At 33.0% G+C, this 18,473-nt stretch overlaps 1 protein-coding gene across 21 annotated transcripts in view; it reads left to right on the top strand.

Moving 5' to 3' along the window:
- PTPN4 (protein tyrosine phosphatase non-receptor type 4) overlaps positions 1-17,642 on the top strand; it is a 269,179-nt gene extending 251,537 nt beyond the window's left edge. For 17 of the 21 annotated variants that reach the window (XM_073241313.1, XM_073241311.1, XM_073241312.1 and 14 more), the window contains 3 exons: positions 1,801-1,949; positions 3,603-3,738; positions 9,790-17,642. In XM_073241313.1, coding sequence (XP_073097414.1) covers positions 1,801-1,949; positions 3,603-3,738; positions 9,790-9,876 — 372 coding nt within the window. In that variant the 3' untranslated portion in view covers positions 9,877-17,642. The other 4 variants (XR_012133350.1, XR_012133348.1, XR_012133349.1 and 1 more) reach the window with 4 other exon arrangements.
- Positions 17,643-18,473: the final 831 nt, after the last annotated feature.

The following is an 18,473-nucleotide window of genomic DNA, read 5'->3' as shown; positions in this document are numbered from 1 at the left end:
CTAATTGGGAGATAATGTGTGCAGCATGCTGCTGGTCCTGTCAGGCTACTGAAGCCAGTGCTAGTGTGTCCCATTTTCATTGCCTGCAGCTTGGTATTCCCCTGCCAACCACCTTTGGTTTTGAAGGGGGCTAGAAGAAGAAAGAAGTGAATACTAGAGAATAGTTAACAGCACAAGCTATGAAGACCCAGGCCTGTCCTATCAATGGTGAAGCCTTTAGAAATGAGAATTCCATCTTCCCCTGTCTCTACCAACCACCTCCCTGAGTATGGGTAAAGGAGCGCAGGAAGACAGAACCTCACTGACCAAAAGGGAAGGAACTAAAAGCTGTGCTGATTTTTAAAAGGAATCTGGCATTGAATAAAGCTAGTTAGGAGAAATAAAAAATTAAATAATTTAAAAATCTTATAGTCTAGAGATTCCATCAGAATGAATTTAGGGTTTAGGGACATAAACTGAAGAGCTCATGGTCTAAAGGCAAGCCAATAAGATATTCCTTCATTTTTCCAAGTAGATATGAAAGATAGGCTGTATATGGTTAAATAAAATAATACTGATATCTTCTACATCATTTCTTTATTGTACTCTACCTGTAGATTATCCTTGGCAGTTTTATATACTATAATGGCTTTTCTTTGCAAACAGTAAGTACCTCAGAACTATGCTAAAGCACGAGTCAGTTTATAAAGTTTGAGACAAATATAATTGGGAAAGTAAATTTGCTACCATAAATCCATATATACATGAATGGATGGATGGATGGACAGACACTATCCCAAACTTAGGAAATATTATTTTGCATTACCCATTATTGTAGATTATTGGTAACATTAAATTCTTTGTTAAGTATAATCAAAGGTAGTCCGTATTAGACATTTCATTTTAAAGAGTTACAGGATTCTGAAAAATTAGTTGTCAAATTATACTGAGGTCTTTTTTGGGATTTTTGTTTCAATAGTAATTTTCTTAATTACCTTTTGTGTTAATGGTCTTTTGGGGAAATTCTCGAAATTCTCTTTAATGTAAATGCCAATAACCAGATTTCATAGTGGTGAATGACTCTTAGCTACCATTATTGAGCATATAATTCCAAACAGCTGATCGAGTGATTTACTGCTCCTGTTATAGAACCCTTTCAATGTAAGATATCCCTTTGAGGTGTATATGTTACTTCATTTTCAGCTGAAGAAAGTGAGGCCCTGAAAGATTAAGTGGCTTAACTGACAGAGTCAAGATTTGAACCAAGATGTATATACCAGTATCTTACTTTCTCCATTATACCAACTCTTGGCTCCTAAAAAAGAATTAGCCCTGATTTGATTTTGTGTTTTTATGATCTCCAGTTTTTAGTCTACATTTATTTTACGATTTTATTTTCCTAATTTCCATGATTTCACTTAATGTTTTTTAGGATTAGCCCAACTTTGTTCATAAAAAAAATTTTTTTTTACTTTATCATTTTTGCTAACCTAACAGTTCTTTAATTTTCTTTAAACATTTCTCTGGATTTTATTTTACCTGGTTACTTGGTTTTCATCCTTAAAATACTGTATAAATATAGAAATTGAGTTACAGGAAGAGTAATGATTTAAGTATCTGATACTAACTGTTCCTATAAAATTATTTCTTTCTCTTCCATTGAAGTTTTGGGTTTTATTGAGTTTATACATTACTATTTTGGGAGGGCGGTAGTGAGAGTAGTTTCTTTTGCTTTTCTTCCAAAATTAAAATGACATGATTGTTTATGTTTTAAAAATAATTCCTAAGTCATAAGTGCATACCTTTTCATCTAACATTTAGAAAAATGAGAGTCGTCAGCTCACTCAGATCCAGTACATAGCCTGGCCTGACCATGGAGTCCCTGATGATTCAAGTGACTTTCTGGATTTTGTTTGTCACATACGAAATAAGAGAGCTGGCAGGGAAGAACCTATTGTTGTTCATTGCAGGTATTGTTTTCTCTCTTTTATGATTGAATAGCTAGCTAATTTGACATTTTAAAAACAGAATCCAATTTTACTTTGTCCTTAAGTTGTGATTATCACTATGATAATTAGAGAGAACTCAAAGCTGTGCTTTGAAGGTAGAAAGCAAAGATAGGTTCCAACACGATTGACAGAAACTGTATTGTAAAAAGTAAAAATAATACTTTCTTGCACTGAATCTTAGGAGCTTATCTTTTTCATAGTTGAACATCTCTGAAATAGGTATGTGTCTTTAAAATTGATGGTTTCTACATTTGATGAAATACTGTGTTATAGGCATTAGGTTACAGCCCAAGGTTTTAGATTTTGCCCTCCCAACAAAGTACTCCTTCCTGGCCTACTTGTTGAGTATGGCCCTCTCTTGGAATGGCCCTTCCCAGTACCATACAGGATATGCCACTTGTGAGAGCTCCAGATGAATAACAGTAGGTTATCCTCCCTTCCTTTCAAACTCTGGTCCCCTTCTGCCTTCAAAAAGCCAACTATAGTGACTCTCACCTTCACTGCCACTGACCCAAAGATTGCAAGACAAATTATTTCCTCCCTGTCCTAACCACCTCTGTTATTAAATGATTTATTCAGAAGATGTATTGAGGTATCCTTAAATTTTCCAGCACTTTTTAAGAGCAGACTTTCAAGTCATCAAAACAAATTTCAGACCAAATATTTCCATATCCTAAGTCCCCAGTTGCTATTATATACATGTTCACAGAGAATACTTTAAAAAGTTGTTCTTGACAGCAGCAGAATCACAGAACCCAAGAATGGACTAATAGTTATCAAAGGGAAAGGGACTGGGGATGATGGGTGGGAAGGGAGGGATAAGGGTGGGGAAAAAGAAAGAGGGCATTACTATTAGCATGTGCAGTGCGTGGGGGATACGGAGAGGGCTGTACAACACAGAGAAGACAGGTAGTGATTTTACAGCGTCTTACTACACAGATGGACAGTGACTGTGAAGGGGTATGTTGGGGGGACTTGGTGAAGGGGGGAACCTAGTAAACATAATGTTCTTTCTGTAATTGTAGATTAATGATACCAAAATAAAAAATACATATATTGGATCATTTAAGAAAAAAAAAAGTTGTTCTTGACTACCTCAGAGGTAAAGTTTAATCAAAATCAAATTTGGTTTTAAAAACTGATTATTTGAGTGTATAAAACATATCTTCTAAAGGGGGGAGCCTAGTAAACATAATGTTATTCATGTAATTGTAGATTAATGATACAAAAGTTTAAAAAAACATATCTTCTATGCATTTGTTAGTGATTCATTATATTTCTGTTCTTTTGCACTTTAAAGGGGGGGTTTCTCCAATAAGCTTCTTTGCCTTATTCAGATTTTAAAATGTACTTATTCAGATCTAAAATGTAGCTCTTTTAAAATAGTAACAACTAACAATCAGGGAAGAAGTGGGTACAAACCACTTAATCTGTATTAAGTGTGAAATTTTTTTCAAGTTTCAAAACTTTTCCTAGTTGGCTTGCTACTTTTGTAATATAGAACATTAAAATCAAACTATTCTCCTAAACTCAGCACTTTAATTTTCTGCACAAAAGCCACACGTTTAACAGAATAATATCAGTAGGACTTTGCCCCATATTTGTCTTTTTTAGTGCTGGGATTGGAAGAACCGGAGTTCTTATTACTATGGAAACAGCCATGTGTCTCATTGAATGCAATCAACCAGTATATCCACTAGACATTGTGAGAACAATGAGAGATCAGCGAGCCATGATGATCCAAACACCTGTAAGTACTATACTTCATGTGCAAGTGTGTATTCTCAACATGATTATTGTTATTATCAAAGTATATTCCCAACCAGGAGTTAATAACCCCTAATACCCTTAACACACAGGATCAGTAAGTATCACCCATGAGCCAAATCGGCCCTTATTTTTATAAATAAAGTTTTATTGAAATTCAGGCATGTTCATTTGTTTACATAACATCTATGGCTGCTTTCACACTATAATTGCAAAGTCAAGGAATCATAACAGGCACCATATGATCTGTAAAACCTGGAATATTTGCTACCTGGTCTTTTACAGAAAATGTTTTGTCAGCACCACCCTAGCATGTGCATTCCCGAGTGCTTACACAGGTGCAGAGGAATTTGCCCTATATTACTTAGCCAAGTGGAATGCTGAGAACAGTAGTTCCCTGAACTGGGGAATCTTGGTAAACCTACTTTAGATGAAACACTGGGGTGAAATCACCATTTTTCTTTTTCACATAAAACTTTAAATCACAGCAGCAATAATGGAGAAGGTCACAGTTAACCTGCTAACGTGCACATTAGGTTCCAGGACCAAGAGAGGAATTATGGAATGTTAGAGTCAATGTTAAGATTATTTTTTATATTAGGCTGTTGTGAAATGTTACTTTGTTGATGGCATTAAGGTTACTGAATTAAATTGACCTATGTGACCAAATAAGTGCCTATCATTTTTTTAGCTTTTAATTATAGAAATTTCAAATATACACAAAAGTAGGCAATATAATATAATGAACCTATTTTGAATACTCAGACCCACAATATTTGCCATATTGTTTATCTATACTGCCACCTACTCTCCTCATATTTGAAACAAATCCTAGATACCACATCATTTTGTCCCTAAATATTTTAGTGCCTGTCTCTAAAAGATAAAGTATTTTTCCTTCTAAATAAAACCACAGTACCATTGTCCTTATATTATCAAATAGCCAGTATTCAGATTTCCAGTTGTCTCAGATAAATGTCTTTTTTAATTTTAGAACAGTTTTATTGAAATATAATTCATATACCGTAAGATTTACCCTTTAAAAGTGTATGCTTCAGTGGTTTTTAGTATATCACAAAGTCATACAGCCATCACTTAAATTTAGAACATCGTCATCACCCCAGAAAGAAACCAATTCCCACTTTGCTTCATCCTTCCCCAACTTCTTCCTGCCCTAGGCAACCACTTATCTGCTCTCTGTCTATAGTTAACCTATTCTGGACCTTTCATATTAATGAAGTCACACAACTTGGTCTTTTGTAATTGGCTTGTTTTAGTCAGTGTAATATTTAAAGGTTTATTCCTTCTATAGCACATATCAATACATCATTCCTTTTTTTTCTCTGTGAATAATATTCTATTTTATAGAATACTACATTTTGTTTATTCACTCATCTATTGATGGACGTATGTATTATTTCCACTTTTCAGCTATTAATGAATAATGGTACCATAAACATTTATGTATTGTTTTTGTGTGACCATGTTTTCATTTCTCTTGGGTATATACCTAGAAGTGGAATTGCTGGGTCATATGGTGACTATATTTAACCTTTTGAGGAACTGCCAGGCTGTTTCCAAAGCAGCTACCTCATTTGCACTTCCACTGGCAGAAGTATGAGGCTTCCATTTTCTTCACACCATCATCAACAGTTGCTATTATCTGTCTTTCTATATTTTAGTCATCCTACTGAATATAAAGTGCATCTCATTGTGGTTTTGATATGCATTTCCCTAACAACTAATGATATCTAGCATCTTTTCATGTGCTTATTGGCCATTTATTTGTGTATCTTCTTTAGAGAACTGTGTGTTCAGAGCTCTTGCCCATTTTTCAATTTGACTTGTCACTTAATTGTTCAGTTGTAACAGTTCTTTATATTTACTGAATAAATGTCCCTTGTAGATCTGTGGTTTGCAAATGTTTTCTTCCATTCGCTGCTTTCACTTTCTTGATTGTCATTTGAAACACAAAGGTTTTTAATTTTGATGAAGTCTAATCATGTCTAAGAAATCATTGCATAACTAAAAATCACAAAGATTTACTCCTGTTTTCTTCCAAGAGTTGTAGAGTTTAGCTCTCACATATAGGTGTCTTATCCATTGAGTTAATTTTTGCATATGGTTGGTTTGAGATAGGCTTCCAGTTTGATTATTCTGCATATTGATATCCAGTTGTTCAGCACCATTTCTTGAAAGACTGTTCATTCATTGTCTCTGGGTCCTTTCTCAAAACTCAGCTGGCCACAATGTTAAGGGCTTTATTTCTGGGCTTCCAGTGCTATTCCATTGATTTGTATATTTGTCCTTATACTAGTACCACTCTGTCTGAATTTTGTAGCTTTTTAATAAAATTTGAAGTCAGGAAATGTGAATCCCCCAACTCTGATCTTCTTTTTCAAGACTGTTTTAGCTCTTCTGGGTCCCTTGCATTTCCATGTGAATTTTAAAATCAGTGTGTCCTCTATGTATAGAAAGCAAGATAGGGATTACATTAAATCTATATATCATTGTGGGGAATGTTACCATCTTAATGATACTCCATCTTCCATACCATGAGCACAAAATGTCTTTCTTTATAGTTAGGTATTCTTTAATTTCTTTCAGTGATGTTTTGTAGTTCTCAATGTGCAAGTCTGTCACTTCTTTTGTTAAATTTATTCTTAAGATTTTTAATCTTTTCATGTTATTGTAAGTGGAACTCTTCTCTTAATTTCATTTTTGGACTACTCGTTGCTTGGGTATAGAAATAAAATTGATTTTGTATATTAATCATTTATCCTGCAACCTTGCTGAAGTCTCTTATTAACTTTGTTTTTGTATGTGAAAGTGGATTCCTTAGGATTCTCTCCATATAAGATCATGTCATCTGCAAGTAGAAATAGTTTACTTCTTCCTTTCCTCTTAGGTACCTTTTTCTTCTCTTCCCTTTGCCTCTCTTCATTCCCTCCACAACCCTCCCTCTTTTCCTTCTTTTCCTTGACCAAGTGTCCTGGCTAGAACCTCCAGTACAATATTAAATAAATAAAGTGTGAAACCACAGATCCTTGTCTTACTGCTGGTCTTAGGGGAACAGCTTTTAGTCTTTCACCACTGAGCATCACGTTAGCTGGGGCGTTTTATAAATGCCCTTTATCAGGTTGAAGTTGTTCCTAGTTTGTTGACTTTTTTTATCATGGAAAGGTGTTCAGTTTTGTCAAATGCTTTTTTGTGTGTCTACTGAGATGATCATGTGGTTTTTGTCTTTCATTGTTTTAATGTAATATATCACATTGGTTTTTGGATGTTAAGCTAACCTTGCTTGCTTGGGATAAATCTGACTTAGACATGGTATATAATTATTTTTATATGTTGCTTGATTTGATTTGCTAGTAGTTTCTTGAGGTTTTTGTATCTGTAGTCACACACAATGGATTTTCTATTTTTAATTTTGATAAAATACACAACATGAAATTTACCATCTTAACTATTTTTATGTGTACACTCCAGTAGTGTTAAGTATATTCACATTGTTGTGTAACCAGTCTTTAGAATTTTTTCATCTTGTAAAACTAAAACTTTATACCCATTAGACAGTTCCCTGTTTCCCCCTTCTCCCAGCAACCACAATTCTATTTTCTGTGAATTTGACTACTCTAAATACTTCATATAAGTAGAATCATATAATATTTGTTTTTTTGTGACTGGCTTATTTCACTTAGCATAATATCCTCAAGATTATTCCATGCTATAGCATGGGTCAAAATTTCCTTTCTTTTGAAGGCTGAAAAATACTCCATTCTGCATACAGACCACGTTTTGTTTATCCTTTCATCCATCAATGGACATATGGTTGTTTTCACCTTTGGGCCATTGTGAATAGCACTGCTGTGAACATGGTTGTATAAATATGTCTTTCAGTTTTTTTCACATACATAGACAGAAGTCAAGTTGCTGGATCACATAGTACATAATGATTTTTTATTTTTGTTTTGCAGTTTTTGTAAAGTCAGGATTCAAATATGATCCATTCATTTTGATTGGCTTATATGTCTCCTAAATCTCTTTAATCTGTAGTCTCTTTTCTTTTTTTTGTACTTGATTTGATGAATAAACCAGGTAGTTTGTGTTACATAGTTTTCCACAGTCTGGATGTTGCTGGTGTTTGGTGGTGTCTGTTTCCTAAAAGTGGTAAATGGATCTATTGTCTTGAACCTATTAGGTGGTATTATGTTCTTCCAGTGTTAGCAGCCTTAGGTAATCAATGCCAGCATCATTAATTCATTGGGCTTGCAAAATTATGATACTCTTGTCATTCCTTCTTTACTTATTAGCTGAAATAGTTCTTTAAAGAGAAACTTCTCTTTTGCTATTTGGTTATCCAGTGGTAGTCTGTATAAGAAAGGCAAAATAAACCCTTGATGCTTTCTCTTTACAAGTGTTCAGCAGCCTCGCCTTGTGGTATGACCTCTTTTGTTTGTTTAGTATTATTTTGAAATCATGCATTTAAATATATATGTTTCAGCCCATTGTAGTTGTTTTTCTTAATGATACCTAAAGTGTTCCATTTTGGCCAGTGGGAGCCTATTCACTTGGCTCCTGAGTCTTTTTGTCAAGACCCTAGTCCCTTCAGTAGCTTCCTTGCTATCAGTAAAGATGTTCAGGCCCTAGCCTGTACATTACAGACTTAGAGTCAGTAATATCTCCAGAAAGTACTGGTTCTTTTTACTGAGCAGTTATTTTACAGACCATCTTCTGAGCAGTAGGATTTTTTATTGCTGTTGGGTTAGTGTTAGTATTTGTCTCTAGAAATCTTCAATTACAAGGTAGAAAAACAAACCTGTGAATTAATACTGGTGCTTCCAATACAAATTCAGGACCATCATGTTTTTACTCAGTGTCTTCCTTACATCTTTATTTCCTTTTTTCTTTAGTAAGAATACTGGTTCTCTGTAATACCAGCAATGCAAGACTTAGAACATAATAAGCACTAATGTTGTTCCACATTACACAGCAGTTGCAGAGTAACAAAACTAACATTACTACCACCAACAGTGTGTTTACTGAAAAGAATTTTCAATTTTTTCCACAATTTTTTGCTTTTTTGATATAAGAGAGACAAATTATTGTCTCAAAGTCCCTTGAAATAGCTCCTATGTGGCTATGCCATCAACAAGGCACACACATTGATTTGTTTTGTGTTATTTTCAGTTCGTAGAGTTTTTTTAATGTATTGATTACAGAGTATATTAATATGGTAATTAATATTACCATATTTACCAGATTACCATATTTACCAATATTACCATAATATTACCAGAGTAAATACCATAAAATTATACTCAGTGAAGTCTAGTGTCTTTCTCTCTCTTGCATCCTATTCCCTCTTTCCCTTTATAGGTAACCATTTTTTAATGAATGTGTCCTTCCTTTGCTTTCTTTTAACATACATACTGAGATAGATATTTTCATTCTGCCCTTTTCTTTTATAAAGGTAATCATACATACAAAAGTATGTATGTACTTTTCTCCTCCTTGCTTTTTTTACTTAACAAAATATCCTAGAATCATTCTCTAGTAGTCTGCAGACTCTTTTTCCTCCCTCCCTACATAGTATCCCACTATGAGGATATACCACAGATTACTTACCCAGTCCTTCTTGATGGCAATTTGGATTGTTTCTACTTTTTTATTATAAGAAATCTGGTAGTGAATAGCCTCATTTATGAATATATGTTTTCAATTCCTTTTTCTAATTTACCTTTTGGATAGATTCCTAGAAGTGGGATTTCTGGGTCAAAGGGTAAATTAGTGTAATTTTGTTAGATGCTGCTAGATTCCCATCCATAGGGTTATAGTAGTTTACATCCCTACTAGCAATGAGTGAGTGAGTTTTGCCAACAAAGTATGTTGTCAAACTTTTTTGTTTTTGTCAGCCTCTTTGTGAAAATTGTATCTCTGTGCAGTTTTACTTTGCATTTCTTTTATAAGCAAGCTAAGTGAGATTATTGTTGTTTTCTAGTTTTTCTGATCACTTCAATTTTTTATTTTTCAGAGTCAATACAGATTTGTATGTGAAGCTATTTTGAAAGTTTATGAAGAAGGATTTGTTAAACCTTTATCAACGTCATCAAATAAATAAGAAAGTAAAAGGTCTGGGATATGTGTTGAAAACTGCTTTCCATTATCTTCACTATGCCATAATACTGCTTGCAGGAAATGGCATATAAACAAAAAAATGGAAGAACTAAAAAAACTGAAAACTTAGCACTGTTGCACTTTATGTTTAAAAAAATGTCACTCTCTCAAGATCTATAATTCATGTGTTTGAAGATTATTTCATGTTTTGCTCCGAACAAATAGTGAATACTGAGTGTGTGTTCAGGGTAATTTATGAAATTTTGTGGTGGTGCCATTCAGTCCCCTTCTGGTAGGTGGCCACAAACAAGGCTAAGAATTCTCATCATCTCTGTTATACACATGTATTTTGAAAGTGAAAAAGAAGGAAACATCAGGAGAAAGCTTGGTGTTTCCAGGGATTCATGTACTTACTATACTGATTACCAGATTTTATTTTTAAAATTTTAGCAATATCATTCTCAGTATTAGCCAATACACTGCCTATGGATGCAGCACATCTTTCCCTACACTCTCCCTGTAGAGACCTGCTGTTCATAAGGAGAAAGGTGGAATTTGCTTTTCCCAGGAAATGCTGCACATTGTCCATTTACCAGCATCTTATAGAAAGTATAAATATGAATCTACAGGTTTTCTTGAATTTAATAATGTAACTTATATTTATCATAAAGTTGGCTTATTCCAAATCATGTGATTTCACATACTTGATGTAAAGGAATGCATGTGTTGTGTCTTAACCCCTTAAGTGCCTTGAGACATCTTTGTATGTCTAACAAAAAGGCACTCATTTGACCCCACTAGGAGGTATGTATGTATATTGTACATTTACATTTTTATGCATTTTGAATCAGTTCACATTTCTAAAAATAGCTTCTTGTATTGAGAGTTACACAGTTAAAGAGGGGTAAGGAAATTCTCTTTCTTACTCAGTTCCTGTATTTTGTCACAAGAAGTGTCACAAGATAAGTGTTCTACTGAGTGAATGCTTTGCTGCTATGGAATTGTTCAAAATCTGCACATTCCTTTCCTGAGGGACAATGGTTCGTTTTAGCAGCTCAAGTTAAAAGATGCTTATGCTTTATTCTTTACACTTCTTATTTTATCCTAACTTTAGAAATAGCATTAACATGTTGAAGTTAAATATACGGATACGCTAAGCTAAAGTTGGAAAAAATTAATTATCATTCATATCTATCACTAAATTATTATTCTTCAACATTCAGTTCATTTTCAAGCTTTGTTCACACTGGTCTGTTGATTGGGATACTTCAAAGGAAGAATGAAACATCACTGACTTATTTCTAGGTTTAATCGCTCAGTAACTGAAATGAGGGTTTTCTTGTCATTTTGTGTACAAATACTCCAGCTCACATATATATACTTATTAAGTTATAAGCATGTTAATAAGGAGAGTTTTGATTGTCTAGCCAGATGGAGGATCTGATTCCCTTAGGATATGTATATTTTCCTCTCCATGTTTTCTTTATTTTTCAGTCTACAGAGAGATTGAACTTTAAAATTGCCCAGTTTTAATGTAAGTGCAAATTTGCTCACCTATTGAAATGTTATATTACACAATTATTTTATATGGATTATGGTTAAAATAAATTCATTTACTAGTGGTTTTTGAATATTTCTGTATAGATAAAATTTAGAGCTAAATGGTAGATATTTTGGAGTACCATTTCTTAGGGGAACAAATAGTACATTTTAAAATCTTTAGTGTACTCTAAGTGACCATAGTTCAGATATGGAAAATCCATAATAATAAAATTTAGAAAATTAAGTACTAAACATTAATAGCCAATATACCAAATAAATTATTGTATTACAATATTTTTTACAATTTTTAGAGAGAAAAGTAAATATAACCTTTATGTCAAAGAGAAATTCTCATCTATATCTAGATTTCACAGTCAAGACAGTATAAGATAGTAAATAACTGTAATCTTATTTGAACATTCCATTCTCTACCAACAGATAAATGTAATTTAAGCTGCTGTATATGACATGATAAGTTGAAAAACAAAAAAATAAAATTATGTTGGGAGTCTAAGTAATAATTTTTGGCAATTTTTCTCCAAAATTAAGAAGAAAATCTGTTCTAATAGTATGGACAGAAAATGGCAACCATAGATTTAAAAAAAAAGACAGTTGTATAGATATAGACAGATAAATGTCATGGTTGGCATGTTCTTTGATTTAAGGCTTTGTTTACACTTCTGAGGAAAACTCTAAAGCTAATTGGCAATGAGCACTGCTGCCTTTTTTAAGTCGTTAATATCAGTCTTTAAGTGATTATATTAGAAGTTTAGAATTGCATTTAAATTTCTCATGTATGAATGTTTTATCTAGAAGCTACCTACTGTTAGTATTTTTATGCACAGAAAAGATCCTTTTTAAAAGGCATATGTATTAAGATCTTTATTAAACTATCCTTCATAATTTTAAAAATGAATATGCCAATTATGCTTCCCTGTTTACTCAACAGGTAAGACTATCCACTATACCCAAGAATTTTTCACTTTTTTACCAATCTAAATAGGTACTAGGAATGATCCTAGCTTTATTATGCCAAGTAGTTCTAGATTCCATTCATCTCACTATAATACTCTGTGATAAAAATGCCAAATTTGTTATATCTAATCTACTACCCCCGTTTTTCAGCCCACCCCACCCCCAACCCAAACACATACACTGTCAAGAAATCAGTGTTGATTGTTCCTCTCACAGCTGGAATTTTGATATTGGTGAGTCAAGGGTCTTTTGTAAATACTAAGAAATGTTTGTGAAAACCTTTCTTCTCTGATTTGGGATGGTTTCACCATGTTCATTTCAAATGTTTTATTGAGCATCTGATTTGTGTCAGCACTGTGTACATAAGGATGAGGAATATTTTGGAATAGACTACATTCACAAGAAAAATTGGTAGTATTTGTTAAACCAATGTATCCATTTAAAACAGAGGCAAATTATAGAGTAAATAGCCTAAGAAATAATTTAAAAATCCATTTAAAATAGAGACATATTATGGAGTAAATAGCCTAAGAAATAATTTTCTTTGTATGGCCTGCTAACACAAGTAGGAGTAGGGAAAAGGGTTTTTGAGTAAGAGTAAGGAGAAGATTTATATATATTAAAACTGACTTAAAATATATAAAGGTATGTACATAAGCCATTAAGACAGTTGCTTAAAGTTTTCAGTTGCTAGTATATAAACAGATACTTTTCCATGTTTATATATTTGTGTATTTCACAGAGGCTAATGCTAACAAACAGGGGTAAAGAATTATTTTAATTATAGAGCTGTTCATAATCTTTTGGTAGATCTGATCAGGTCTAATCAGGTATCTGAGTAAAAGTCTTGTCCGTATGAGAAGTACTATAACTTGAGAGGTGAAGGAACCTGAAAGATTTCATCTAATCTCACCTTCTATTATTTCAGGTCACATAAGTGAAATCATAAATTCTTGTGAATTTTAGTCTATTTCAACTCAAGAATTATACTCAAGCAGTGTTTTAATTTATCACTAAGATGACCTTAGAAGATGTTACTTAATTTAGAAAATAAGAAGGATTTAAAAAGTTCTCCTAGTTAGGACCCTGACTCAGTTTGCTTGCTATGCTTCCGTGATAGAACATAAGCTTTTATAAAGTATTTAGGTTGATATACATATAGTATGAAAACATTCTGAAATGCAAATTAGACTTAATTTTTAAAAGCACTTAAAAAATAGAACTAAGATTTAGAAGATATGTCCACTTTTAATCAAATGATTTATGTTCATAATGTGTACATGTAGAATTAAAGCATTACTTGTTCTATATTCTTATCAGGAAGGGAGAAAGAAACAATGTTTAACAATGTTCTATTTAATGTCTGTGTTTTCAATATTTAATATACTCTGATGGTAAGTTGCCAAAGTAGTGTGAATTCATAAAAATTATTTATACCACAATAGTGTGGGATATGTTTACATCTCTTTTAGTTTGTAGTAATTATTTTGTAGTTCAGGTGAATGTGCATTTAAGTTATATATACTAAATACATTATGATAAATAGTTGTTGGAATAAACATCTCTTAATAATATGATAAGGTAAACTATGCCACAGCTTACTTTTATGTAAGCTGCCACATCAACAGAGTAGCTACTTTACACTGTCATTGCTTACTTCCTACATTTGTGTTAGCTGTCCAACCACAATCTCTGCAACCATTTTCTGGGGTGTGGGGTGTGGTGTTTACTCCAAGTAAAATATCTGTGTTATAAAACCCACTAGATCAGTTTTATTAAATATCAGAATTATTAATTGGTAAAGATTAATTCATATCTCAGTATGATCACAAATTAGAATAACTGTTTCATGAATTTCTTAGAGAATTGTATAGATACAAAATAATTTACATAATAATAGAACAGTTTTGAAGGCTGGCTGCTAATAGATAATTTCAGCAATTTTATCAAGAGTGCATGAAATTCATCCCTAAATTGTATTTTTTTGGCTCAACTTTATAATATCTGCAACTATTATATACAGACTTCATTTATTCTTAATAGCAGTTACTACAACAAGCCTTTCAGTGTTATCAAAAACAAGCCCTCTTTCAGTCAGAAATCAGATATTTTATAATCTTGGTAAAGTTGTTGGTAAACACCAAATAGTTATTTCTGTTTCCATATCTAAATTTGCTGCTATTTAGTTGTATGATTTTCATTGCAGTTTACAGTTTTTCTAAAGTGTTGTAGTCATTGTTATTTTCATTTCAGTAATCCAAGCAAAATGGGCACCCAGAAGTATCTACTGGGGTGCAATCCATCAAAGTTGACTAGATACAATTCAGTGCATAAATAAGTAAGCCAGTTTTTTTTTTAATTTGCAAAGTATTAGCGATATTGCAACTTTAAAAGTACAATTTTAGGAGGAAGTTCTAATGTTTAACTTCCTGAAACCATTTAAAATGTCTAATACAAGAATGAAAATGTTTGTCCTCATAAAAGTTTCAATTAAACACTAGAATTTTCCTACCTATTGTGTAAAGAATACAGAAAATATTTTTCTATGGGCAAAAGTATGAAACTGTTAACTTCTCTTCATTGTTTCAAAAGGAAAAAATGATACTTGTATGTCTTTAGTGCTGTAAAGAAAGTGAGCGTATCTTTCAAATGTTAGAAGTATGACTTGATTCTATAGCTACTCTTTAAAAAAGTGAGGGATTGAGAAGAAGAATGTGTTCCACTTCATTATATAAAAGGCAATTTTAGAAAAAAAGTAACTTTCATTATAAACAAGAGCAATCATTGAAATATATTTCACTTATAATGTATATTCTTTTTCATTTTGCTCCATTTCAGCTCTAGAATAGAAAATTTCAAGGAAATTTGTGCAGTGTTTTTAGTGTGAAGTAACTGAATTCCTGACTTGTCTGGAGTGTGGAAGGGTGTTTTTGTGTGAGCGTAAACATTTCTGCTGCATTTGTTTACCATGAAGGAAAGATCCCAGGCTTTGTGACTGTGGTCACCGCAAATGAAGACATCATTGTGAATGTGTGACTTTGGTGAAGCCAGAAAAGTGTGCCTAAAATTCACCATAGTAAATATGTGTAGAAGCCCCTGACAAATAGTTCTACCTTTTTATGCTCAGTAATTTGGACAGATACGATCACTAAGCCCAACCCCGCCTTATAGCAGTGGTATCTTAATGTAGCTTTGTAACCAGCTTAATGGTTTATTAACTCAGCTAAAAAGCAACAACAAAAAAAACCCTACATTTTAACCTAGCTTTAGGCATGATTAATTTATTCAATAGTTTTTGCAAAAGGTAATATTTATTACTTATCAACCATTAAACTTGACTCAATAGGGCCTTCATTATTTCAACTACAGCTTCCATTCCTCCAACTTTTAGAAAAATCAGCTTGCCCTCTATGGTAGAATCTTTGCAAAGTAAATATCCTCAACAACTATAAATGATACCTTCCTTCATTAACATTTGTTAACAGTTGTTATAAGATTAGTATCAAGTCCCCTTAACACTGAGAGTTTCCAAAATTTAGCAAATATGATAACATTTACTAAATGCTAAATGAAATTACCACCTTAAAATGTTGAAGAAGGCTCGGCCCTGCTTACAGTTTAGACCCAAATAAGGTGAGGATTTGTCATTTCCCCAAATCCTCTGTAGTCAAAATTGAGTCCATTTTACCTGTTACTTAAAAGAAACCTTTTAGTTTTTACTCCTGAATTGTAGTGTTCCCATTATTTGTTTTCATAGGCAAGAAAATTTTAACCCAGTTTCAGTGCCAGTTCTGGGATTCTGTTTCTCATCTTTTCCCACCCTTCAGTGAGTTGACAAGATTACTCATTCATTCTTGTATTCTGTAGAGTAGGTCAGATTTCATGCTGAAATTGATTTCTTGAATTTCAAATAGTAGCACTTTATTTAATGCCTACTACTGACTTAATTTATACATTTAAAAATAAAATTACCCTAGGAGTTTTGTAAATATGGGAAATTCTTAATCGATTAGTATGTAGAACCCATTGGATTGGACCCAGTTTTAAATGCTTCATAATGATCTCTTGATCATTTAATATTAAAAGGTAATGTGATTTTAGCTTTACCACTTTTCTGTAATTTATGTAGTGAAATAAATTGACTATCTTGCTGGACTCTTGAGTTCTCTCAGCTACCTTCAGCCAAGTTTGGTTTACTATAATCATTTCTGCTTTGCATTTTTGTACATTACATGAATACTTGGAAATCTGTTTAGTTTTGAGTTGTACCTAGGGGTTGTCAGTAGTGCACCACAAGTAAGTTGATGTGGTAAAGTCCTGACATGTGACATACATGTCAAGGGGCAGGATTTAATAGACTAAAACAGTTTGCATTAAGCTGTGTTCATTTTCTGTCATTAGATCATGTGTGCTGAGAAGAATAAAAACTGTCCAACCCAGTGTTCCTATAGTTATCAGAACATTGCAATTATGCCACATTGTGATCTTTTCAAATAAGAAAAGCTAGTCCTTATTTTCTACAGTGTAGGCTTAATTTTAGTACAGATAGTTTACTATATACTCATCAGTAATATTTTTAGTGGTTTTAAAAATAATTCTATGTAGAGGGTGTTTTAATTTGGTATTTTTTGTTCTTGTAACAGGTGCTATATGTAAATATGAAGGGCGAAAAGTCACTTAGTTTAAAGTCTAGTTTATTTCCTAATTCAAATACAATTTTACATTTCTGCTGCCATTTCACGTTTGATTGTGCTGAACTAGTACCCAAGTGGAATTAGCCCCTTAATTTTTTAGACTAACTCTCTTCCCCCATTTCACAAAAGTATCTCTTTGTATATGGTTTGTTCCCGTAATTAAGAGGCAAACTTAGGGTTCATTTAAAATGTGTAAGCATGAATTTGGTCAACACTAGATAATTTAAAGGCATCACTATGCATTTGTCACTGTGGCTTACTCCTATGTTTGAAAGGCCTTGTATTTTTGTCTTAATTTCAATGAAAAATTGGAATTCCTGCAATTAATGTTAGAAAACTATGAATACTAATGGAAAACAGGATAAAAATGCTGGTTTGTGTTAAAACTGTTTTAGTCCTAAGGGCAATTTATTTTATGTGAAATGCTATTACACATATTTTGTTGGCAGTATTCCATTTTGATTACGAAGTAGTTGTTCAGGTACAAACGTGAAAAAAACTCTAGCTGTGACCTTTTATTGTTCAATTGCAAAATAAAGATGTGCTTTAGTAATTTAAAGTACAGGAGTTTTGAAGATTATTTTATGGGGGTTTGTTGTGCTTTTATAACTGGTTATATTCATTAGTGGATGATCAGAAGGGCCTGAGAGAATGATGAATGTGAAATTCATTTCTGGAATTATTGGCTCAAATAGTGGCTGGATGTAGGGGTGGTGGTGGTAGGGATAAGTAAGGAACTAAAAGGGATTTATAAGATTAAAGAATGTCTGATGAGTTCTTCCTTCACTGTGGCCATTCCTTGGATGTCTCGCTTCTCCCAGCCCAAGCCCCTATTCTGATTCTCTGAATATGAAGACCTTGTCAATCAAAATGAAGGATCCTCTCACTAATGTCTTAAGTCAGCTTGCCTCAGATCTTCCCCAACTGCAGTTAGGTATGTCATTTTTCATCTGAAAGAAAATAATTTGTTAGAGAAGATACCAATTATGCTTAAGTAATTCATTTTGTATCTAAAATTAAGAAGGCAAAAATATTATGCCAGGACAGTTCTTTCATACATGATAATATTCAAACAGTATAAGCAAGTCCAAGAGTTGTGAAATCCTCTTCCCCACCTTTAAGAATAGTCTTCCTCAAACAAATGGCAACCCTGTTAAAGTACTGTATTTTGTTCTGGGGGAAAAGATGTGTGTGTATGCATGTATGTGTACATATATCTTGTTAGTATCAAAGGGATTATACAATATATTCTGCAGCTTTATCTTGGAAATACTTCTGTATCCACATATTCAAGTCTTCATTCTTTTTAAACACTGCTTTGTACTCCATGATATGAATATACCATATTTAATTTCTTGATGGACACTTAGCACTTAGCATGTTTCCAGTT

This window comes from Manis javanica, chromosome 7, assembly GCF_040802235.1.
Source record: "Manis javanica isolate MJ-LG chromosome 7, MJ_LKY, whole genome shotgun sequence".
Taxonomy (NCBI): domain Eukaryota; kingdom Metazoa; phylum Chordata; class Mammalia; order Pholidota; family Manidae; genus Manis; species Manis javanica.
Note: the sequence above shows the minus strand (reverse complement) of the source record. Positions and strands in the feature narration are given on the sequence as shown.